We start from the raw sequence: 26,999 nt of genomic DNA, 5'->3' as shown, positions 1-26,999 counted from the left end.
ATATGAACAGCATCCTCAATCTGTCGTGGTGCTAGTCCTTCTGTAGCTCTCTCCAAAGATTTTTCAGACAATTTCCTCAAAATGCTTCCAACATTTACCACACTTTCATAATCACTGCCACAAGTCATCTCCACATTCCAGGAATGAACAATTAGGTTTAATTTTCCAGGTAGCCTCACAGATGAACCAGATGAAATGGGTAAACTGGAAAACAGCAAATTTTAAGACCTGTTTGAGATGAACTCAGACTTGTCTGGATGAGAGCTGGTGGCTACAGCTGAGCACAAAGTTAACGCAGTCAACTTGGAAAGTTTCCAGCCTTATCAGAATGATTCAGGAAATATTTATCTGATCACAACTTACTGCTGATGTGTGAAAACCTGAAAATTAACCACTGGAAACCAGAGTCATATTCTTTGTATGACTAAACATATCTGACCTATGACCTGTCATATAACAGACCTGTTATATATTCTAATGACTGTTTATTATTAACTTATGGAAAACAATAACATGTGTTACCACAGTTATGCAGAGGACACACAAATTTACATAACCATATCACCAGGGGACTATGGTCTAATACAAGCACTGAGTAAGTGCATTGAACAAATCAACGATTGGATGTGCCAGAATTTTCTTCAATTAAACAAAGACAAAACTGAAGTAATTGTTTTTGGAGCCAAGGAAGATCGATTAAGAGTCAGCGCTCAGTTTAAATCAATAATGTCAAAAACCACAAACCACGCCAGGAATCTTGGTGTAGTCATGGACTCAGACCTGAATTTCAACAGCCAAATTAAGACAATTACAAAGTCAGCCTACTATCATCTGAAGAATATATCAAGAATTAAAGGACTTATGTCTCAGCAGGATTTGGATAAACTTGTCCATGCATTTATCTTCATTAGGCTTGACTACTGTAACGCTGTCTTCACAGGTCTCCTTAAAAAAAAAATCAATCAGACAGCTGCAGCTGATTCAGAATGCTGCTGCTCGAGTCTTCACTAAGACCAAGAAAGTGGATCATATCACTCTAGTTCTCAGATCTTTACACTGGCTTCCTGTCTGTCAAAGAATTGATTTTAAAATACTGCTGTTGGTTTATAAAGCACTGAATGGTTTAGGGCCAAGATACATTTATGATCTGCTGCTACATTATGAACCCAGCAATTAACATGTATAACCACAAACATCATTGAAAAGAAAATCATTTTAAATCTAACATTCCATTCCTAATCCACACTCAAATCAATAAACTAAACTCTAGACTAATAAATGCCTACATAAACACTGTGAATATATGCATTGTATAGGCTAATAACCAAGATACACGGAGCATTGACGGGCCCGACACATCTGTTGCAGCATGGTGGCGGCAGAGTGGATCCATTATAAACAACTGAAGCTGCTACACTGACCACAAAAGCTGAGCACACCCCGTGGGCATCTCACAGCTCATCTCTATTTTTGCGCGGCCGTCAACTCAGACCTGGAGCTGTGTTAACCATCATTCCCGGAGGAGCGGTTCGGCATGTGGTCAGTGCTGTTCGGTGGGTGGGAGACAGACGCCCTGTGTTACCAGCCGCAGGTGTACCTTGAACCTGCCCTGAAAACCTGCGGCGGGAAGATCCTCTTAAAAAGGATGTGTTTACAATTTTTCAAGTCTGTCTTAAAACAACAATCAGGAGCCCAAAAGAACATTGGAATAGTTTTTTCGACATAATCATTCCCCCTGTTCATACTGGCCATTAGAAGATCCCTTTATGCACTTACAATGTAAATGTGAAACCTATTCTGTAAAATCTGAACTTATGTTTTACACATGAACTGTTCTTTTTCATCAGGTGAGGTGAACTGGAACACATTTTCAGAGGAATATAGAAGGACCTATAGAACTCTGTATCTAATTTCCTGTTGCAGGAAAACTGCAAGGATTCTACTCTGTAAATGATCTTGCAGGATACTGCAGCATTGACTGTTTCTATGTGGCTGGAGGCACTGTCTGTGTAACCTCTTCAACTCTCCACCGAAACAAGCTCCTGAGGAATAATTCCTGGGGAATAATCGGTTTTCTTTTCATATGCTGTATCTGTGACACTTTGTTTACAGGGCTCGTAGTTTCCTATCATTTCCAAGAAAAAAACTGACATGAACTGTAATAATTTCATTCATTCATGTAATTCAAAAAAGAAAAAAAAAAACTGCACGAGTTCCCAAATATGTCCTGAATATATGAATTACAGGGAAATGTGTATAAAATGATGCACAAGAAATCTATTTTATATTTGATGTAATGCTGCAGCAATAAAACAATGGCATCTTGGCTTTGAATATTTCACTATACTATAAACTTTCACACGTTCACTGAACATCACAAATTGAAATCTAATATTGTAGGAGCATGAGTTGGTAGATTTTGCTTTGAAGAGGTATCTAAACTAAGTAACCTGGGAATTGCTTGCACCTGATATAAATGACAGCATCATCAGTGTGATGTAGCATCAGTGAAGTGCTGCAACTAGCAAGACACATAATGTGACCTTTTGATACAACACAATATGTGGCATTTTCATACAGTGTGGACAAGTTTTGTGTGACACAATGATAGATTGTGCTAGTAACAGATATTTATCTTCTTTATAGATGAGAAAAGTACCCTGCAGTCCACAGAGGCGTACTCATCCAGATAATCATGACAGTTGGACATTAAAGCCAAATAACATTTTCAAATAATAAACTTGGTAGAGGAGCTCCATGCACACCGCTCTGCACAGTTTTGCCTTTCTCCTTTTGCACCTGCTGAGAAGACTTTAAGGTATGTAGACGCCTCAATTCACCAGTATTCTACATGGTGAAATGATGTACAGCAACTAACTAAATAAATAAATAATAATAATAAAAGTCCAGCTAGATTTACTGTCAATCATGAACTCATCACATCTCTTTTAAGCAGCTGGTGAGCTGGACACAAGAGGATGGAAATTACTGTTTTAAGCCTGTTTCCCCTTGTTTAATGATTTGATGAATAATTACCACCATTGCACATAGAGTAAAGGGCCAGTAGAAGACAAATAAGTTATTTTTAACTGTAAATCATGCAAATATATTCCAGTAGAGCCCCAGAATATAAATATAGAGCTGTAAATGTGCAGAATATGTCCCCCTTTAACAGAAAACAAAGAGTCTAAAATACAATGTTGTTAATGAATCATCTGAGCCAATGACTGCAGTTACATGGACAGCAATACTCGTGTCTAAACCAGATTAAGACACAGGTGGACAATACTCATTTTCCTGACAACAAGCAAAAATGAGCAAAGCATCTTGTTGACAAAACCAGGTTAGGAAGAGAATGTTTTGTGTCAGATAGTTGCTTGTTTTAGCTAAACAGCTGTTTTACATTTCATGAAAAACTGGTGTTGTCCACCTTTGTGTCTTAATCTGATTAAGACTGGAGTACTGTGGTCCATGTAAACACAGTCACTGAGCTCTTACATTAGTGGAAAGCCAGGTGTTTCCCATCATACGCTGAGGTTTCATTGTGGACAGAGAGCAACTGCAGCACCTGGCTCTGAAAACTGTAGCTGCCTTGAGCTTAGGGATGGCTTCTGATAGCTAGTTCCATTTTGGATCTGGTTCCCAGTAAGCAGAGTACCTGGATTCATTCAACTCAGATGCTAACAAATCCCTCATCAGACATTCTATCCCTCCTCACTATTAGTTATTAGCAAAGAGCAATGGTTTAGGCTAACGTGGCTGTCGCTGGTTAATGTTTATTACATAATGGCTCAAGCGTGTATGTTCTCTGTGTATAGCCAAACACTGCTTGTGAATGAAGAGACACATCATTCTGTAACACCAATGACTGTACAACCACCACGTGGTCAGCTGATCACCTCTTGTCACTTTAAGAATCTCTCAGTTAAACTTTGATTCATATCAGATCAACATTTGAATCTGATCAGCTTGTGAATCAGCACTGTCAGTATTTGGAGTATTTTAGCCTTTTTACTTGCAAATTCAATTTAATTCAGTTTAATGACCTCACAGATAAACTGCTTGAATTGTTGAAAGGTAATCAATAATTTTTGATAAGTGTTTTTGATACTGGATTCAAATTTGATACAATGCTATCTAAGTGGAGCCCATCCCTACTTGAGCTTGTGAGCTTATTGTTTTCATGGTCGAATGAACCCAACAGAGAAACCCGAGAACCTGACTGAGCCCTGTTTCTCCTGCTCTCTGTGCATCTGTACAGTAGCCTTCACACAGCTTAAAGGACAGGTTCACAATATTTCAAATGTGTCTTAAAACAACAGTCAGGAGTCTGAATGAACATTGAAACATGTTTTTCTTGCTGTAATCATTCCTCCTGTTCATACTGACCATTAGAAGATCCCTTCATGATGCACTTACAATGTAGGTGATGGGGGACAAAATCCACAGTCCTCCCTCTGTGCAAAAATGTATTTAAAAGTTTATCTGAAGCTAATATGAAGCTTCAGCGTCCAAATGAGTCAAATCAAGTAGATATCTTTCAACGTTACAGTCTTTTTAGTGCCAAAGTCTCTCTTTTTGTTACTATACTTCCACCGCAGCTCAACAGGGAAACACTGTCTGAGGAAACACAAAGAAGGGATTTGACGCTAAAAAGACTGTAAATGTGTCAGATATCCACTTGATATGACTAACTCAGACTGCTGAAGCCTCATATAAGCTTCACATCTACTTTGTGTGGACACACTGTGGATTTTGGCCTCCATCACTTCCATTGAAAGCACATTTGAAGGAGATCTTTTCACAGCCAGTATGAACAGGAGGAATGATTACAGTGAGTAAAACCTCTTTCACTGTTCATATGGACACCTGACTGTTGTTTTAAGACACACTTGAAAAACTGTGAACTTGTCCATTAATACACGCATTAATACAGATAACACCACCACACCCACACACAGTGTATTGATGGCATTTTCTTCATATGTACTCAGTTTAATATTCCAGGAACTGTGACTTCTTCAGTAACTTGTCCTCCCACTTTTATTGCTGTTTATTTTGCCAACTAAGTCTGTCCAACTCATGCGGGGACTCTCCAAATGAAGGGGGAGGGATTTATTTGTCATTTGAATCAACTCACATGGGAAGAATTTTCACACAGTAACACTCACAATGAAAAAGTGGAATAGTCCTTAGGAGTCTCTGCATTAATGGGTTATCTCTTTATCACCATTGAAACCTAAAAACAGTGTGGTGGGTAGTGTGGGTAGTTAGAGGGGGATTACACTCATTACTTGCCCTCAAACAGGAGTTCTGGGTACACTACAGTATTTAACTGCTACAAAGTCTAAATGAGCTTCAACTGAAAAAATCTGATATTCCTCAAGGTCCAGTAGAATGGGAGTGGACTGCATATTTCCCAGCTGTACATAAACACAAGAGACACACACCAAACAAACACCAGCTGAGCACATTCAGCAGGTGGTAATGTGTGTGTGTGTGTGTGTGTGTGTGTGTGTGTGTGTGTGTGTGTGTGTGTGTGTGTGTGTGTGTGTGGGGTGAGCAGTGTTTATGTGTGTAAGACAAAATAACAGTCAGGTGAAATGGTGTAGGGACTGTAAAAAGACTACCTATACAGTACTGTGCAAAAGTTTTAGGCACTGTAGATGTTAATTAAAGTTCTATCCATCCAAGATACCATCAGGGAAGCGTCTGATCTGTCCCATATTTATTATGCAGCATGACAACCAGCCCAAACATCCAGCCAATCCATCCAGATATTCCACGAAAAAAAGATGTAGGAGATGCATCCTCAATACACTGAGAGTCCACCCTGGTAGTATTTCCCATTAGTAAAGGAAGGATGGATGGCAAAGACTTCCATGTTAACAGTTTGCAAGCGTTCATGTCACTGCACAGTTGAGAGCAGTTGTATCAGAGCAGAGAGGAGTTGAAAAAACGCCCCCAAAGCACCTCCTTCATAACATTTTGACCAGACACCAAAAAAGTCGACATTATTAATTATTTTCATTTTAATTTAATTTTCTAATATTTTTAAATTAAACTGTTTGAAATACTAATATCTAATCTAAATCTCTAAAAGTCTACAAATATTGTAATCAGCTTAGAAAATAGCACCCATGTGTATGTTTTTGCTGTTGAATATCAACTTCCTGCTGGTTGCTAAAACACCCAAATTCCCAGAATAAATATGGAAGAGGGTTGGAAGATTGCAGGGTTGGTTGTGTGAGGGTTAAAAGTACACTGCATTAGCAATATAGTCATTTAGAATGATGGACTTCGGCTGATGAGAGGTGTCCATATTTGTTTGCTTTTTGGGGCACCTCTGCATCAGTAAGTCCAGGTTTAAATTGGTGTTTTCACAAAAATCTGAGCTTCCAGTCATAATCAAACCCAATTCCTGTATGACATGGAAACAGCATTTAAGGTTTAACTGACCAAAACATATCAGAGAGGTTCCCAAGTGTTGCTGATCGATGTGGCTTGCTAAAGAGGCAGAGCTGCCGGCTCTGTGTATTTACTGGGAATGCTCCACATTCCTGGAGCCTCTGATCTACCCACTGAGAACTCTGCACTTGGTTTGTTTTCTCAGTACAGTGAACATCAGTGAAAGGTGGAGGGATCTTCAGTAAAAGACTTCAGTAATGAAATCTATAAGGGAGTTCAAATATCAGTTCTGATGTGGAGTTTGTTGTACAGGTGATAATGCTGATGTAAGTGATGTTATTGGCTCAAGCATTATGCTCAGTGTTCCTTTACTCTCTGATTTCCAATTTATACAGAATGTGAAGCATGTTAACTTTAACTTTTACATCTAGTTTGTGTGTGTGGCGCTACCTCACCTGTTCAGTTTGTACTTGTTGAAGATGTGGATACATGTAAATGTAAAATGTAATACATTGGGTATATACACTAAACACTGTCATGGTATGAAGTCACGGGTCTTGTATCTCAAAGACTCTATCAGTGAACTCATCCAAACAGAGATTTCATAAAAAAACTCCAAATGGCCCATTGCTCCTACAGCTGCATCTACATCCTAATAAATAAAATCTATATATGTAATGATCAGAGTGCTTTCTATACCAGCGCTGGTAAGAGCTGAATCAAATAAGCACTGTTATATCAAGGGTTGGACACAACTGATGATCCTGATGAATGAAAGTATCCCTGCAGAACTGATCAAACCATCATGACTGCTGTGTGGCAGAATTGAAATGTCAATGAGAATGTCAAGTTAGGATAAACACTGTACTAAAATTCTTACTCACATGATATCTCGCTGTTCATATGCATTGCATGTGCTTTTATTTTTTAGAAAGAAGGAGGGCGGTTTTCATTTAACTCAATGTCCATTAAAAAAAAGTTAAGAAAGTAAAGGAAACAAATATGGGAGAAACATACTTCACACCTTGCAAACGCTGACGCATACCGATACCTGGGCAGTGCCTGGGCATGCCTCAGCTGGCTGTGTTTACAGGTGACGGAAACCCAAGAGAGGAAGGAAAATAAAGAGAAACACTGACAGAGAGACAGGACTCTGAGTGAGAGGGAAAGACTTTCCTTTCACACCAAAAGGTGAATCGCACAGAAACATGTCAAACCTTCTATACCAAAATGTCTTCCTCTGATACAAATTACTGGTTTCTCTCTCTCTCTCTCTCTCTCTCTCTCTCTCTCTCTCTCTCTCTCTCTCTCTCTCTCTCTCTCTCTCTCTCTCTCTCTCTCTCTCTCTCTCTCTCTCTCACACACACACACACACACACACACACACACACACACACACACACACACACACACACACACAAAGACTTCTGGGTAAATAGTGAAGCTGACTGAATGGGAAGGGTAATGTCCACACAGGCACATGGGTTTGGATATATGCCTCCACCTAACAAGCAAATAGGAACCTGTCCGGAAACTCACCCCTGCCAGCACTGATACACAAGAACCAAACAGCTGAAAACACACACACACACACACACACACACACACACACACACACACACACACACCAAAACTGACAACACACATTGTAACTGCCTCAAACAGCAGCACTATTCCACAAAAGTTCTTCATCCGACTCTCCAACAGTGCTTCTGGCAAATAAGGAAATAAAGGAAACACTTTTCCTAACCCTGAAATCACAGATTACATACAGATACAGTAGAAGGCTGGTGCTGTACTTTACCATGTTGACAGGATCTACTGCGCATCGGAGCCTCTGCTTTCATAATCCAGCTGTTGTTACAGAATAATCCGTGAGCGCAACAGGCTGCTGGGAAACACACTGACACAGAGCCAGCAGATCTTCCCAGAGCTGTTATCACACTCCCTGTTTTTCTCCTCCCTCTTTCTTACATTTCCCTCCCTCCTCCCTCTCTCTCTCTCTCTCTCTCTCTCTGCAAGGCTTCTCAGATAGCCAGTCAGCCACTCTGTCTTCCTGACATACCGACAGTGTGCATTAGAGACTGGTGGCGACGGACTGAGGGACGCCTAAGTCTCACTGAGGAAGAATGAGAGTCATTACGGTTTCATTTTCATTCAGTTTGGGATCTTAGTTTAGTTACTCACAGCTGGGTGTGAAGTTTCTTTTTATAAGCTGTGGTAACTCATAGTGAGTGCTTCTGCCTTTCAGTACTTTTTGTTATCTAAGTGAGTGAGTTTAGACACCAACCAACACAGGACCTTTTTCCTTCTATCACTCCATTCAAAGTGTTACTGCTGTGATAAGCTTAAAAACAGCTGCTGTAGTTAACCTCTTTACATTTCCGGAAGCTAATGTTTTTCAGTGCACATGTCTAATCAGTGCTGCACCCCACCCTTCTTCACAAGAAATCCTCCACTTCCTCTGCAATCCTGCGTGCCTTTTTTTTCCACTGTATCATTCTCCTGCACTGTCCAAAGCAGGCCATATAAGACTAGATGGTAATGAGAGGGTAAGGAGGTAGGAGAGGGTGGGGAGGGTGGGGAGGGTGGGAGGAGGGGGGGTATCTGCCAGTGGTTGACAGGAAACTGAGAATTTGAGCCAAAACTGGTGATGTAAGAGGGCAGAAAATACACACCGCCCAGAAACTCTATGGTCACCTGTTAGTTGTGACTTTATCTCTGTTGATTGTGAACACAGTTTACAGGCCAGTTCTCATAAACTTACAGGCACAGCTGAGCCTAAAAGTACTTTGAACCTGCAGGCCTTTCATGTGTTCATGTAGACTTTCTGTAGACCTGTCCAGCTAGGTGCCACAGTGTTTTTTGGTCTCAGAGCTCAAACTTTCACTCTGTTTGTTCAGGATGCAAAGTTCTGCATGGTTCTGATAGAGATAACAGTGTAGTCAAGCCAGTAGAAAAAGGATGCACTACTGTTAGTCAGACTAAGACCCCTGATATAGCATGGCACTATACATACTACGTCCATGTTGTTTTCTTAATGTCTCACTTCTCTGCACATATCACCTGTCATCATCATTCAGTGTCGGCAGCCCAGTAAAATAAACACGAGGAAGAGCAACAACAGCGACTAACGAGGAAGTTTCATATTTGTTGGGCATTTATGGAGAAGCTTCTATTCAAGCTGAACTGGGAGAAACTTTTCTTAGTGAATGCTGCACAGCCATGTCACCCATGTTCATTATTTGACTGTCACACGAATGACGTTATTGTTGTTAAATCTGTGCATGCGTTGCAGTTGAAGACCTCAACGGTGTTCACACCGTCACCTACAAACATGAATATGAATCAGCAACACAAAAAGATCAGATCAGACTGAAAAACTAAATCACAACTGAGCATTAATGTGAACGTAAGCATACATTTTACAGATCTACTCATGTTTTCATGTTTTAATTTCTTTGTGCTGTTAATGGTTAAAATAGAAACATGCACAGAACGTAAGAATGATGGACCATGACACAGTACACTGGGCTCTTATAAGCCACTGGCACCACCAGCCCCTCTGCTATGGATAGGTTCTAGATCTAGTTCCTGGTTGACAAAATACCTGGATTTGTTAAGATCTAACAATAACTAAGCTCTTAACAAACCTTTTTTTTCCTTTCCTTGTTCTTTTCATTATTAGCAAAGACCTCTATAAAACATATAGGCAACAGCTTCTCATCTTTAGACGACTCTCACTGTTGCTGGTTATATAAACCGAAATGTCAGACATTAGCGGCAGCAGATGTTTCTAATCAATGTTAATTCTGCAGTTTATAAAAACAAAACATTCTCTGCTTAATGTGCTCTGTGCAGCTGGTGTCTGTATTGTGAGAAGACACATCACTCTGTAACACCACTGCAAGACAGTCAGCAGACTGTAGGTTTGTTCTTGTTCACAGGGACCAACAGAGTGGAGACTCTTCTCTGGGAATTGTTTTAAGGTAGCTTATCACCTCATGTGCCTTTAAGAATCTCTCAGATAAAATTTTAACTTCATCAGCTTCATAATTGTGACTCAGTATTTGGAGGAAGTAGCTGGTACAGTATAGTAGGCTACAGCTGTTAGCAGAATGTGTGGATTCAGCACTGGGTTCAAATGTTACTGAACCCCATTCCTCTGCACATGACCTCTGTACTAGACAAATGCAACAAATGCATTTTTTAGTTTTGTTCTCTGCTGGTCATGTGATGCTAAATAAAACCTTCACCACAGGCAGAGCTGAAGCTACCCCCTCAGGAAGAGATGTGATGTAATAATATGAGCAGTGATCTTGAGGCTGTGAGTTTCCTCTTAGTAAATTAGTAAATTCATGCTCTTCCCCTTTACATTACAACTATGCACCAACACACATTGCAAGTATACCAAGATATAGCCACAGCTAACTGGTCCTGCTGTGGTAACTCTGCCTCTGTTTGACCAGTAGAAGAAGCTTCTTTGAGGTAAAGCAACATAAAACTGCCGATTAAGGCAGGTGTCCTCTGTAAATGACAGTCATTACAGTAATGATGGTAACAGAAACTGTTGTTGTCATGGCTGACAAAGTCAAAGCAGTACACCAGCACAGCCCTAAAGTGTGTGTGTTCAGACAGAACACAAACTGAATTTTAGGCACAGCACAACTGCATACAGAGTCAATGGAAAGATGCTATTAGAGACGCTATTACAATTGCTGGAATTTTTGGAGAGAAAAGCGGAGAGACTGGTGGGAAATAACAGAAAGAACAGAGTTTCAGGTGAGTTCTGAGTTCAGTCAAAGGCCAAAACTGACACGGTCCCACAGACACAGTCAGCGGGTCTGTTGCTAGCTAGCTTACAGCCAGCGTACAGTTGGTGAATAAATACAAATAGTCAAATTTGCGTAGATTACTGGTGGATTATTTTAATGTGAACTCCATATTTCTACTGCTTGCTCCTTAAGACCGTCCGCACACACGTTTGCATGGACCCTTGCAGACAGGAGCAGCTCACTAAATTTACGCCACATGGACCTCAGTAGACCCTCAGCATTACACAGATGCAGAAAGTATTTGGGCTTAGGAAGTCAACCAAAACACTGAATCAACCACAAAAAGACTATAAATCCATACTACATTTCTCAGTGAAATGAAGACAGTTGTAGATAATCTTATTTACAGTTAGAGAGGGTCTATGTTTCAGATCAGTTCACTACATAACAATTGTGATGATGGTCAGTGACCTTCAACAAAATGATCCACAACATATCTTTCTGAGGTTAGGTATGATAATAAGGAATAAACCCATCAAACTGTGTAAGAGTTGACAGTCATCTACCACATTTATGCTGCTCTGCCTCTTTCCCAGTTGTGTCATAGCCATGTAAACAAAGCTGTGGCTAATAACATTAACAGAGTGATTCAGGGTAAACAAATAAGCAGGCACTGACACTAGTTAGTAATAATGCTGGATAACTGGCACACCTAAATCAAACTGTTAGATTTGATTTAGTTTATCACCTGCAGATTAGATAATAAATCATATGAGCTGCAGCTGTGTTTATCCTGCTATGACAGAGCAGTCTGTCCCTACAGACTCACTGAGTCTGCAGCACTATTGGTTAAATCTGCAGGACTGTCCCATTTGATTTAAAAAGAGCTATGTCACAAAGGGCCCTGTGATGACAAACAATATAATCACAAGGTCCACTCAGTAGCGGTCCTGCAGCTTTCAACAGTATTACATGATCTTCATAAGCAGATGTAGCTGTCATGCAATTGTAGAGGTTTTAATCTCCATTATTTTGGTATGATTGAAATCTCTTGAACAGCTACTGAGTGGAATTTGCTTTAAGATTGTTTTGTCAACTGTTGTTAAGGTTAAGAATGAGCTTTAAAGACAATCCACAAATATGAGCACTGTAATGTCAAAAACTAGGATGACAGAAGAAATCTGTAATAACTAGAGGAACAAGAACTAGTTTAGGTGTACATACGGTACCACCAAGCACTGTGTCTAGTTCTTTGTTCTATGATGGCTTGATCATGTCCATTTGATCGAACAACATTAAAGGATCGAGAGCTTTTGCTCTGTTCTCTCTCCACAAACACACAGTATCCACACAGTATCTGGGGCCTTTGCACCCTTTTGCATTCAGGAACTGTGATCATGCAGGTGACGTCAGGTAAAGTCTGTGAGGGTTCAGTGCTTAGGGCTTAAGGTGGACATTGAACTCGCAAGAGCACATTCCATGAATTTTCTCAGAAACTGATGTCACATCTACATCATGTTGGATGGAAAAGGTGTCTGATTCATGGTTATGACCTGCAAGCATTCCTGTCATCTGACAACTCCAGATGATGATTGCCAGTGTTACTAATAAGGAGTGCAATGTTTTCACTGAATGAAAAGTTATCAAGGGCTGAGTTACAGCTGCATGATGGGCAGATCATATAGATGCCTTTACAGACAACGAATGAATTCTGAAGAGGAGCCACTATCAGGTGCTGCAGGACGGTCTGGAGAGGTCCTACACAATAACCTGTTGCAATGTGCTAATCCACGGTATATATATATATATATATATATATATATATATATATATATATATATATATATATATATATATACATATATATATATATATATATATATATATACATATATATATATATATACATATATATATATAATCTTAACCACAGATCCACATGATAAAAAGATACAACTCACCTGCTTCTGCCTTGATGCGACAGACTAATGAAAACAGATGAGTAAAGGAGTTTCTGTCTCCTGCTGCTGACTGTTATACTATGATTAACAAGGACTGATTTCTTCAAACCCATTCAGGGTAAAGAATCAAAGTGACATATTTTATAAAATTTTTGTATCTATTAGATAGTGTCCTTGGTGGTTTAAGCAATTTGACAAACAAGATTTAAAGAAACTCCAGTTTGGTTGTTTCCTTTCAATTTGGGCACATAAACATACAAGGGTAGGCTTAGGTTTGCTCTTTGTCTTTTAACCACAATTTTGAGACCACTCATTCATCTCTGTCATCATAAGAATGTGAAAACAGCCTTGTATCTATAAATGGAGGGATTTGTATGTCAACAGAACACTTTGTGCAATAACTCAGACACGACTTCACTTTAACAGTTCATCTGAAAAAGGAAGAGTCTTATTAGATGCCATTAGGCAGAAGAGATCACACCCCTGTCTCTCTTTATCTCTGCCTCGTCATGCCTTTTACTTTACTGTCAAAGTCATGTAAATGTTGTGAGAACACGTTTGATCCCAGCTCTGCCCCTAGGGACATTGCTCACCTCTTCCACAGTAATACAAGACAGAACACACATGCAGAATGTGAAACCGGGGACATAAATGCAAATGAATTATATGAGAGATTGTAAACAACAAATGGATCCTTTTAATAGTCGTGTATTCATAATGCATGGGAAAGCATTGCTGCTACAAATACTGCTGCTGTCAAACGGTATAAACTAGTAAACAAGACCTGAAGTCCCAGCTGGTGGCCCCAAGAGGCAGCAATGTTTGTTACACCCAGCAAATCTGTGTTGGACTTACTGAACAATGTAGGCTACTGAGGACAAATTGAGCTTTGGTAAGCTTGAGTTTATACTGCACTGAGTGTATCATTAAGTTTCAGAGGACGGGTCATAACAGGGATGGGACAAAGTCATTGTTTTGCAAGTCACAAGTAAGTCTTATGGCTTTTATTTGACTTTGAAGCATTAGGAGACCAAATCATAAATGCAAAGATTTAATTATCATGTCAATTGTGTCAAGAGCTCATTGGTTGTTTGCAAAGTTAATGTCTGCCAAACACACCTTTCCCTCCTGAACCCTTATCATTGGAAAGAAAATGAAGACATGACTCGCTGCCCACTTCTGTATAAAATCATATTTAAGCTTTGGGCTTGGAGGGGATTTCACATGTTTTTTTGGGATTTTGGGGAGTCTAAAGCCACCACATTTGTGACTCTGACTGGTCCAGAGTCCAAGTCAGGTGATTCGAGTGCCCACCTTTGGGCCATTGGGGCATTGGGGGGGGGGGGGGGGTGTTGAGTTACAGGTTAAAGAAGTGGGCTTGTTACCGACAGAATCTTGGTGGGGAGAGTGAAAGAGCAGGGCTTACTCATTACTGCCGTTGTAGTGCCCTTGAGCAAGGCTCTTCAGTGGAGCTGCTCGGTGGCCAGCAGATCAGACTGTGTTCGCAATGGGCAGCTTCCAGGTGTGAATGTATATAAGTGAGTGAGGGTGAACAGGGAGTTTCTGAAAAAGAGACCATTGCTCTAAGTGGAACTTCCCTGGATAAGTAAATGTTGCAAAAAGCATTCAAACTGTGCATGAATACAATGAGTTAAATAGGATCAGGTCATTAGATTTTGCCATTTCTTGTGTAGAAGTGAAAATTTTGGCCTGATGGTGGTCACTAAAATCATTAGGACTCATCCTCAGGGGGGCTTGAATATCCTAATATGTTGCTCTGGAACAAAGGATTGCAATCATCAGGTCGCACCACAAGCAGTGCAAACACAACATGTGCATATATAATGCACGTGATGATTTGTATAAAATGATACTCGGTCACACACTCATTTATAGTGGCTGACAAATACAGCCCTCACAGACGTGGTCAACAGAAACCGACAGCAACCCATGTCACCTATTATAATCTTATTCTGCTCAGTAGCCAAACATTCCTGCAGAGTGACTCACAGCATGAACTGAGCCACTGTTCACAGAATGACCACTGTAGCTGGTCAGGACACATATTATCTGCTCCAACCTGGACCAGGGAAACTGAGGCTACTGACACACAAACTGTACTGTGGGGCAGTTTAACAATACCTCTGAGTACAACAGTTATTAGAGAGGTTGTACTATGGTCTCGTATATGTCACACCAGCTCTACCAGAAAGGAGACTGCATGCTCAACACCATGCATTATAATTACATACTGTGTATTCAAGTATTGTGTTTACCCCTCAGACCCAGCATCCATTGTGATGGACATCTAATATTTATTGCTTTCAGCCAATCAAAATGCACAGTTTTAACATTTTACTTGGCCCAGTAACTAACCAAATGTCAAGTTTTTCCATATAACCTGTCAGGTGAGATAGTAAGGCATGACATGACAAGACACGCAGACACCACTTTCTTGAACATTTTACTGTATTATATCACAGTGTTTCCACTAGGTTGAGTGTGTTGGCCAGGTGGGGGTGGGGAGTGGGTGGGGGGTGGTAGACTCAGCAGACTGTACATTTACTGCCAGACTGACAACTTACCGCTAACTTTTTCCTCTGCTGCGCTCGTGTTCACCGTCACCTTTCTGCCGCTCGCTCTCTCACTCAACCTCTTACTCACCCACTACACACACATATTACACACTGCCCTATTCTTTAAAAGGAGCTACACTACCAAGCATTTCCCAGACGACGACACAGAGGTTAACTCAGGTTTCGGAGCAGTGCTGCACAGAGGCTCCCAAACACTATTGATTTCTGAATTAATGGATATTTAGTGTTATTTTTGGCATTAAAAAAAATTTTTTTTTTGGCTTGGCTGGGGTTCTCGTTGGCCTGGCGGCCCACCAGGCCTGTGCAATTATAGGGGAAAAACTGTATCAACATACTAAAATCTTCATATTAACAGTTAATTTGCAGATTTCTTCACTGAGAACATGATTTTTTCAAAATTGAATGTCCATGCAAATGGAATGGGAGACTGGCCTGAGGTGCTTGTACTTTATTTGGGTATTGTCATTTTATATTTCAGAACAGTAGTGGAAAGTAACCAAGCACATTTACACATTTTCTGCACATAAGCACAATTTTGAGGAACTTTGTACTTTACTTGAGTAATTCCATTTAATGCTACATTATCCTCTACATTTTGGAGGCAAACATTGTACTTTTAACACTCAATTTATCTGACAGCTTTAATTACCAGTTAATCGCAGATTCAAATCATGAATACAAAATATAATTAACTAATAAATTATGACATAATATTATAGGTTAAGCTACCTGGCAGTATATATATAGTAGTTACAATTAGCCCAAACTTTACCAGCTACAACATTTAAGTAATCCTTATGCATGAATGCATCCATAGTTATGGTTCAATAACAATTATGATTCTGAAATGTGCTATTCTGCCTGATGAGTACTTTTACTTTTGGTACTTTGAGTATATTTTGATGCTAATACTTGTATACTTATACTAACATTTTGAATGCACTTTTATTTGTGTAAGGTGTTTCTTCTCTGTGGTATTGCTACTTTTACTTAAGAAGATCTGAGTATATCCTGCCACTGCTTGAGAGGGTAATGTTGTTCATTTTGCTCCACCGCATATAGTATCTGACAACTACACAGTACTTAATAGTTACTTTACAAATTCTTATTTTACAAAAAAATCAATTCACATAAATATGATACATTATTATAAAGTAATTCCTACGTCAACACTAAAATGCTGCAGCGTTAATGATTATCCAACATTATAATATGTAGTATAACACCCTCAAAAGGGATATAAGATACATAAAAATAAGCCTTGGGCTTCAGTCTATTCCTTTTTCTGTCATTGATTGTGTGAATTTTATTGTGTAAAATGGATTGGTGTAAACATGTATGATGATGTTTTGTCAGTTGAATATCCACACAAAGTTTTGTTCCTCAAATGTATGACCAACATAAACCATTCATTCATTCATTCATTCAAAAGAATCATTCTGTATTAGTAATTTTATTTTTGATATTTAAATATATTTTGCTAGCAACAGTTTTACTTAATTTTTAACTGCAATACCCTTTCTTATAATAGAGTATTTGTTAATTGTGGTAATGATACCTTTACTGAAGTTAAAGCTCTTACTACTTCTTCCACCACTGGTTGAGCAGAATATTTTCATATATTCATATATTCACTTCATTTATTGTGTAAATTTATCCAGTTTATCCATTTATCCAAAGTGCAGCATATCATTTTGTTGTCATCTCTGGCCAGATGTTACACAGGCTCAGACACCGAAACAGTCTGCATGTAACTCCAAAAAGCAAGACAAGACACACCAATGCAAAACAACATAGAAATCACAATAGCGAACCACAATAGTGAATTTCAGCAGTAGAAAAAGTCCACAGACAGAGTGACACCTGCAAGATGGCAGATTTTTACTGATTCACCTCCTTAAATGGGAACTAAATTTCCAGTATATGCTGAAGTCTGTAAGGACAGATTTCACTCACACTTCAACAGAAACAACACACTCCTCTCTCTCACTGACACATAAATGTCTACACCGTGAACTAAAAAGAATTTTAATCACTTTGAGGAAGTGTCCTAAAGAAGAATTGAATGTTGACTCGTTCCTACCTCAGTGTCCTACATGTGATTCAGTGAGGTTGGGTAAAAGTCCAGCTGCTCCCATGCAGGCTGACTGTCAGTCTGAGTGTCTCCTGCTCTCAGCGTCTCTCAGCCCACCTGTCACTTCCTCCTCAACACAGTATCCGGAAAAAAAAACTGAGTCACCCCGAAGCACAGCTCCAGCCCTGCCTCCTGTGTTTGTGTGCACTATTGTTTACAAGGCGCTGTCAAGACTGCCGAGCTGTGTGTGTGTGTGTGTGTGTGTGTGTGAACCTGACAACATGTGCATGCACTTGTGCGTGTGTGTGTGTGTGTGTGTTGGTATGTGCAGAGTCTGGTTTGGGTGTGTATAAATAGCACACTGGGCAGGGACAGAGGCTTGCAGAGCAGCTGACTCAACACATTCTAGTTTGGGTGAGTGCTCATCACACAGAGCAGTTTGGCTGGAGCTATTCAAAACACTGTCCAACCAGCAGCCCTCACCAGCTCTCTCTACCTAATGTTCAGCCCATTCACGTCTTATGTCACTCCAAGAAATTCAGAGTCACTGAAATTAGAGTTATCAAAAGCTTTAGAAAAACTGTTAACCGTCCTTGGGCCACTTATGAGCTGACATAAGATCACCTTTGTGATTTCTGTTATGGCTAATGTGATAGCAAACTGTTGAACATCATTTGAATTGAACCACCATGTCAGAGCTCATGTCAAAGCATATAGACTAGACTGTGGCTGTATTCTGAGAAAAATATCTGGATCTTTAGATGCAAGACGTTCCCAAATTCTTCACCAGCTCAAACTTAAAAATCAAGAAAACTTGAAACTTACACTTGAAACAACACTTCAACTGCTTTCAGTGCTCTAAGTTCAAACCCTTTCAGTGTGTCAATTTCAGCTGACACCTCAACTGCTTTGAGCACTTCAACTTAAACTGAAACTCCCACACAACATCGCACAAGCAAATTGTTCACATTTTAAGATATTTTGACCTTTCCAGTGGAAAGATTAAAATAGAGTGAGTGTGCACACATCATTTTTTCTGCACTGAAGTCTAATACACAATATTACTAGTAGGATTTAGAAGTATATACTCCACTCAATATTCTCTGTAAATCACTTCATCCCTGTGTTCATCACTCCTCACCTCCCCGTCTCTGTGCTGAACTCTTAAATCATTTTATCCCTTATATTTGTAAATAGGCTGGGCTAAAACCAGTTTCACCAGTTTGTAGCACATAGTAATTAAAGACTCAGGGCATACACCCACACACACACACACCATCATGTAAATAGTAAAGTGGAATCATTTACCAGTCTGGTTACTGATAAATGATGTTAATCATCAAAGTTAAGTTAATGTCGAAGTTGTCTGTGTGGATGAAACCTTGACGTCAGTCAGGGAGGAGGACATGTGGGACATGGCCACGACACCACAAAGACACATGAAGAGGTTGGTAAGAAGGCAGGGTCGCTAATAACTGTATCAATTCTTGAAGGGCAATTCTCAAATTATAAAATGAATGGTGGGTCTCTGTTTTCTTTGTATCGACATGCATTCACACCGGGTTGATGCAATACACAATCCTGCCAATAGTTGCACACTATTCCACTGATCTATAGAAATGCAGCAATGCATCAGCAAAGGTAGGGAAGAAGAAGACTGCAAGCTGGTAAACATGGATGTAAACAATGCAGGATTTAAAATACTTTACTTATTGACCTTACTTTCACTGTGGAGTTACTCACCATAATGCATTCCTTCCTCATAAAACATTTGCAAAGCAATATTTTAATATTTAAAATCCTGCACTGTTTACATCTGTGTTTGCTAGCTTGCAGTCTTCTGCCTTTGCTGGTGCATTACTGTGTTTCTTTGCAAGTTACTGCTGCCAGCTGTTGATCAGTGAAATAGTGCGAAACCAGCAGCAGGAAAGTCTATCATCCTCTGTGCATCCTCTTCTGTACAATGCAAGGCGATATCGACAAGTCCTCTGTCTGTGAATAGACACATAATGCTCAGGATTTCACACTAGTGCACATTTACATTAGCATGCAGGCTTGTCATGCAATCCAGAACCACTGAGTCACTGACAGCTTCTGTAACACAAACATGGACAAACAGTTTTCCTGGACTTACTGACATCTTAAGACCAAGAGGCTTTGTCTCACTTCAAAACCCTAACATTCCTACATGACAGCCAATGAAATCCACAGCCTTCTAGTGATAGAACGCCTTTATACTGCATATAACATATAATTTTATTTCATTTTTTATTTTAATTTTCCGCTGTGCATGCATCTCAGTCTGAGGGCATGGTACTCTGCTGCAGAATGCTGCACTGCTCCCTCCAAGTGCAAGTATCTGAGGTCCCAAGTCCTCACAATGCCACTTGATTTTTTGTATCCAAATCATTTGAGTCTATTCTGAGTGCTGTAATATCTGAATGGATTCAAGCTGACTCTCTGACAGAACAAATGACACGTCTGATTATCCCAGTATCAGGGTTTATTCAGGTTTACTGTCCACTGGTCCTTTTCTGATCAGGTCTTTGTTTGAAAATGAATTTATGCACGTCAGGTTCAGCTAGGTTTTCCACAGGTCGGATCAGGTCCTAAATTGTGGAACCATAGGACCTGTAATTATGGGCTCTTGTTCACAAGTGAAATTAAGATGAAGCGTGATCCACATGCTGTTTGGTTTGGCATCAGCAGTAATGGAGACACTGTATCAGACATTCATGATGAAGCAGGGACTAAGCCTGAAGGCAAAGCTCTCAATTTATCTGTCAGTTACATTCCAGTTTTCACTTCTGGTCATGATCTTTGGTTAATGACTGAAAGAATGCAACTGCAAACCAGGCAGCAGAAATCAGTCATTTAATCAAATGTTTTTTGTGCCTCAATGTAGCCAAGCAGACAGAGTTGTCACATCATAAGACGTGTTTATTTTTCGAACAGTGATGTGTTTTGGAAGGCACATACAAATGATGTCATCCTGCTGATAGGGGCATCAGATCAGAAAACATTTCTATGAGTCGTTCTGGAGTGCATGGACCAACAACGTATTTTGACATTTAGTTTGGAGGACTTGTTGACAGGGTGAGGAACTCAGACATCCAGAAGGAGGTCAGAGTAGAATCACTTCTTCTTCCACAAGGAACTGGTGGAGGTGATTCAAACATCTGATTAGGATGACTTCTTACCAACAGCTGGCCTGAGACAGCCACACTCCCCATATTTGGACTGTGCTCCACTGGTCACAGCTGAACAAGCTGTCTCCATGATAATTAAAAAACAAAAACTGAAATCTGCCCTGGTTCTGCCAGCACAAAAAATGTCAGTTACTGTAAGCTTAAGGGTGGATACTGAATGAGCTAACTTGTGTAAATCTGTTGAAACATTTTAAGACGTATTAAAATACACTGATTAGGGATGCCACGGTGAGGAAATTTTCCAACCGATTAATAAACTCGTGACAACACTGGTGTTACCAGTTACCAGTCTGCGGCGCACATAGGCGCGGGGATAAGCCAAAGGATGACTGCATTAGAACCAGAACCGGAGCAACCCGCCTGCCATCTAGAGAGAGACACACCGAGAGCGGGCTGAGCAGGCAGAGAGCAGCTGCTCGCTAACAGCTATGTGTGTTTACAACAGAGCGCAGGAGGGAGGACAGAGTTCTCACTCTGCTGTGGAAACGTGGTCACAGAACAGACACTTTGAGTTTATAATTGTAGCATCCGTCGTCCGACTAAGTATTGATAACACACTTAATACTTTACAAATTAGACTTTTTTATTTGATGAACATGGGCGCTGATACATGAAAATGAACTAAATGGGTTTTATTTCTATTAAAAAAAAATGGGTATGGGCGGTGGGCAAATAATGTAATCAGTGTATGCCCCAACACTGTGTAACACTGGTAACACTGACTACTGCTGCAAGCCTGACACTGACATGAGTTATATTTGTCCAGTATGGTTTCATCACAAAAATGCTCAGTAAACCACATCTACTACTCCCTCACCCAAGATAGAATATGGAGATGACTCAAGCCATCCATCATTACACAGTCTCAAACATACTGTGCATACACTCATGTCAGCTAGACTGGCTCTGTCCAAAGTTCAAAAACACACCTACCAACACCTGTCATTTGTTTAATCTGTACATACACAGAAATGCAAAAACTATGATTCATGGTTTGAGGGGGAGTTATGTGCTGGATCTTTTTTTTTTTGATGGACAAAAGCCATCACAAGAGTTGTAGAGTGTTGTTTTGGGCAGATGGATAAACTGTTGAGCATGTAACTTCCCTTAAAACCACAACGTGTTTCCCTCAAAACTCACAAACTCTAATTTCTGTATGTGAACAACACACATCTCAAGTATTCCAATACCATCACTGATTTGATCTGATCTGATCTGTTTATCACAAAATATTGTGTGCATAAAGCTCAATCAGTGCCAGCACTGCTTGTCAGATCTCAGATTAAAAGAGTTCCATTCTCAGTCAGGTTGTTACTGAGACTAAAATGTAGGTCAGCTGGACCCATTGTTCAAAGAATGTGTGAGAAGCAAACTTCAAAAGGTCCCTCAAAGGGTCGGTTCAGTTCTGGTTTCATTTGCCCAGGTTATGAGATATCTGTCCCTCAGATTTCTGCCTCCACTCCAATACAAAAGGATGCAAGTCAGAGAATATGTTTTTGTTATTAAACTGCAAAATGTGCCTGAAATAACAGTTCACACATTTGTATAAATGAATTCACTGAAAACATAAGCTGTCCTGGCTTAGTCAAAACACACATCATGTTTTCACAATGATGTATTACTGTAAGCATGAGTTTCATGCTGCCTGAATATATGGCAGCATAAATATTAAAGGATAGGTTTGGGTTTTTTCAAGTCTGCCTTAATACAATACTGACGTACCATTATGTATGTGGAAATGGATCTTACTCTCCATATTGACCCTGAAGATATTCCACTGGAACATCATTACACTGCAAGAAATGGGGGCCAAAATCCACAGCCCTTGTTCTGTGCAAAAACGCATTACAAAGTTCCACTGAAACTAATATGATGCTTCAGCAGCCTCAGTTAGCTAAATTGAGTCTATTATTCTAAAGTTACAGTTGGTTTACTTTAAATTTCCCTCTTTTTGTTTCTCAGGAATGTTCCCTGTCAAGCTGGTGGAGCGAGCTGTTACTGTCACAGACTGCAAAAATACTCCAGCTATCTGCAGAGAAATCTGCAGAGAAAAACAATCACTTCAAAGTTGCTCTTCTTCTTCTTTGGGTTTTATTGGCATTTGGCAACCAGCTTATAGGTGCATTCAAAGTATTCTTGGTGCACATCTTGAGTAGTAGAAGCCGGATAACGTCAACAGACTTACACACCACTACCAGAATGTATCCCTCCGCCATAGCTAGGCAAGAAACTTCAGTCCACAGAAACAATAACAATATATCAACACAATTTCACAAACTGAGACTGCTGAAGCGTCATATTAGTGTCAGTTAAACTTTGGAAAGTATATTTTCACAGAACGAGGGCTGTGGACTTTGGCCCCCATTTCTTACAGTGTAGTCGCGTTCAAGAGAACAGCTTCAGGGTCAGTATGGTGAGTAGGAATTGTTACAGCGAGCAAGACTCATTTCCATGTACATAATGGCATATCAGTATTGTATTAAGACAGACTTGAAAAAAACTGAATCCATCCTTTAAAAAGGACCAGGTGTGGCTTGACTTTGATGGAAGATGGGATGAAAATTACATTATCTTTCATACAAATGCTTATAGCAGAGGTCAGAGATCAGGCTCACAGACCATTTCCTTACATTTGTGACTCACATGACTACTACCTGTCTCATCTGCATGGAGAAAGTTGCTGTTCACCAGGAGTACTGTCCCAAGCAACTTTAGTATACTTTAGTATAGCAACTTTCTAATATACATGCACAGCAGCATGACATGTACAAGGGAAAGAGAGAGAGATGAGAGGGAAAGATGCAAGTGAGGGAGACAAAGATGCAGTTAAGGGAAATAGGATGTACCCAATGACTGTGGATCCAAATTCCACCTCACATTCTGATCTATGCTACTGTATAATGTATGTTTTTTTTATACAAGACAAACTGTTCCACAAAAAGATAGAGAGACAAACAATTCTACAAACTACACACACACACACACACACACATATATACACACACCTGTATGAATTGTGGGGTGAGGTTAGCTGTTAGGAACCAGTCCTCCAGTCTCGGGTATCCAGCTAGAGCTTCAGGTCTCTCCCCTTCGGCCACCCTCTGCTTCCACTGTAGCTGTGTCCACATGTACTTGGTCAGCTTCACCTGTAGGGGTAGACATTGCACCACAGACTGCTTTACTCTAAGGTGTCGTGGGATTAGCCAACCAGCACAAACACTAATACAGCATCCTCCCAGCTAGAGGTTCAGTTACTTGGCAGAAATTAGACACAATTCCAGATCCTTAAACTCCTCCTTTTGGTACACTTTGATGTTGAACATATTCTTTTTTCTGTGCCTCAGTACTGTAGGTAGACCTAATACTGCTAATAATGTGCATAGTCTCATATTTCAAATAATTTCAAGGGCTGCCTTTTTTCACTTACATAATATTGCAAAAATCAGGTGCAAAAAAGATGCAGAAAAAAAATCCATGCATTTGTTACTTCCAGGCTGAATTACTGCAATTCCTTATTATCAGACTGCCCTAACAAGTCTCTAAAGACTCTCCAGCTGGTCCAGAATGCAGCTGCACGTGTACTAACAAAAAATAGATAGAGAGATCATATTTCTCCCATCTTGGCTTCACTGCATTGGCTTCCAGTAAAATCCAGAATTGAATTTAAAATTGTTCTCCCCACCTGCAAAGCTCTTAATCAGAGCTTTCATATCTTAAAGAGCTCATAGCACCATATTGCCCCACTAGAACACTGCACTCCCAGAATGCAGGCTTACTGGTGGTTCCTACAGTCTTTAAAAGTAGAATGGGAGGCAGAGCCTTCAGCTATCAGGCTCCTCTCCTGTGGAACCATCTTCCAGATTTGGTCCAGGGGGGCAGACACCCTCTCTACGTTTAAGAGTAGGCTTAAAACTTTCCTTTTTGATAAAGCTTATAGTTAGGGCTGACCAAGCTCACCTTGGATCAGCCCTTAGTTATGCTGCTATAGGCCTAGACTGCCGGGGGACTTCCCATGATGCACTGAGCTCCTCTCTCCTCCTCTGCATATGTACTCATATACCATTACTGCATGTTACTGACTTGACTTCTTGAGTTCTTTGTGCACAGGAAACCCCAGAAACCAGGATCTGGCCCATGGCCGTGGGGATGTCCTTCTCCAGCTGTTACTGCTGTTTGTTGTTGCTAGTCATGTATCTATTGTTGTTGTTGCTGCTGTTGTTGTTCTGCTTCTGTGTCCTCCCCTCTTTCTTTCTCTCTCAACCCAACCAGTCAAAGCAGATGGCCACCCACCTAGAGCCGGGTTCTGCTAGAGGTTTCTTCCCATTAAAGGGGAGTTTTTCCTTACCACTGTCACAAAGTACTTCCTCATGGGGGAATTGTTGGGTCTCTGTATATTAAAGAGTACGGTCTAGACCTGCTCTATGTGAAAAGTGCCCTGAGATGACTTTTGTTGGTATTTGGCGCTATATAAATAAAATTGAATTGAATTGAATTGAATATCAGCTCAGTGTGGTTGTTGTTGAAATAAGAGTTATATTTACTTACTAAACCCTTATATGCTTATTTGTATTCACATTTTATTCATTCATCTGTAACTACAGACTTCATTCAGTGCTTTTTGAAAACATTGAGGTCTTAAATGTTTATATGAGCTGATCAGAGATTTTTGCTTCCTTGTTATATCAACCGTAAATGTCTGGTAGTAATGCAAAGCAGCAGCAAGAGGTGAGAGTTTCAGTTTGAGGAAATCCCCCTGACTGGTGGTCCACACCAGATGTCTGCTGTGAAACCGTCTGCTGCACACTGCTCAAATGAGTGAAGTCACCTCCTGGGGTTGTTTTATACGTCATTAACCCAAACTACTTATAGGTTTATGAAGACTGATGCAAACTATTCTTACAATGTCAGTGCTTGTGAGGAAGCTAAGCCAGAGTGACAAGCAAGGTGATAAGAGGCTCAGAGACTTGTTCAATTACTAAAAAAATTAGAATTATAAAGGTGATTTATTTTCACTGTGCAACTAAAAAACATGCAACTACAAAAACTAAATGAAAAGAAAACAAACAAATAAATCAAATCTGGCTTAATTGTGTTAACTCAGGAATCAACTCAAACTTAAGACACAGCTACAGCTACACTGCTACACAGCTACATAGACACCCATCCTCTTTCTTCTCCTCTCTAACAACCAAAAACTCTCCTTAAATAGGCCCTCCAATCAGTTTAGGCAGAACCATATTTCTCTCAAAGCGTCTCAGTCTTCCACACCTATAACAGTTAAACAACATTACTTGTATCAGCACACATTATCTACACCAAACAATACTTCACACTTTCCTTACCCTAAACCAAGAAAACTAAATACAAAGTCAAATACTAAATTACAGAGACATTTAACTTAAAACAACAAGTTTAATGAAGTACAGATGCCAATATCAGAAGGTGGCGTCCTCGGCGAGCAATAGGAAGGGAACAGCAGTGAGGCACAACTCCTTCGTGAATGGATCAGAGAAAGTTTATGAATGGGAGGATAGTGATGGAAGTATGGAAGTGAGAAGTGAAGGGGTGAAATGGAGGACCTCCAGGGGAACGTTGGGAAGACACAAGGAGCAATCGAGGAGAGAAAAGAAAGGAAAGGAGTAGTTTGAAAGGATCTGATAGTCAGAACTGTAAGGTTTGGTGATCAGTTCAAGGTGTGTGGGGTTAATCCACTTAAACTGACAAAAATGCTAAATAGATCCATTGGAAATATTGATTTTGCTATGGTGCTACCTGATGGAAATGGATGGATGTTAGTTGGCTGCAACAAGGAAGAGCAGGCAAGTAAAGTTCTCAAACTTAAAGAGATTGGTGGGATTAAAGTTGTCAGTACGAGCAGAGTGGGAGGAACAGGTAGGGCTCAAAGAGGTTCATTTCTGGTGTACCTCTTACTATAGGCATGGAGGAGATTAAAAGTAACCCGAAAGGGCGAATGT

The 26,999-nt window shown here is 40.1% G+C and overlaps 1 protein-coding gene across 2 annotated transcripts in view; it reads right to left on the bottom strand.

The window, feature by feature from the left end:
* LOC121898721 (kinase suppressor of Ras 1-like) overlaps positions 1 to 26,999 on the bottom strand; it is a 66,148-nt gene that overhangs the window by 24,431 nt on the left and 14,718 nt on the right. The window contains exon 2 of one of the 2 annotated variants that reach the window (XM_042414088.1): positions 24,030 to 24,170. In XM_042414088.1, the coding sequence (XP_042270022.1) occupies positions 24,030 to 24,170 (141 nt within the window). Of the gene's footprint in view, positions 1 to 8,212; positions 8,297 to 24,029; positions 24,171 to 26,999 lie in introns of those variants that run through there. The other variant, XM_042414089.1, reaches the window with a different exon arrangement.

Source organism: Thunnus maccoyii, chromosome 6 (assembly GCF_910596095.1).
Source record: "Thunnus maccoyii chromosome 6, fThuMac1.1, whole genome shotgun sequence".
Classification (NCBI taxonomy): Eukaryota; Metazoa; Chordata; class Actinopteri; order Scombriformes; family Scombridae; genus Thunnus; species Thunnus maccoyii.
The sequence above is the reverse complement of the archived record's forward strand: the minus strand, read 5'-3'. Positions and strand labels throughout refer to the sequence as shown.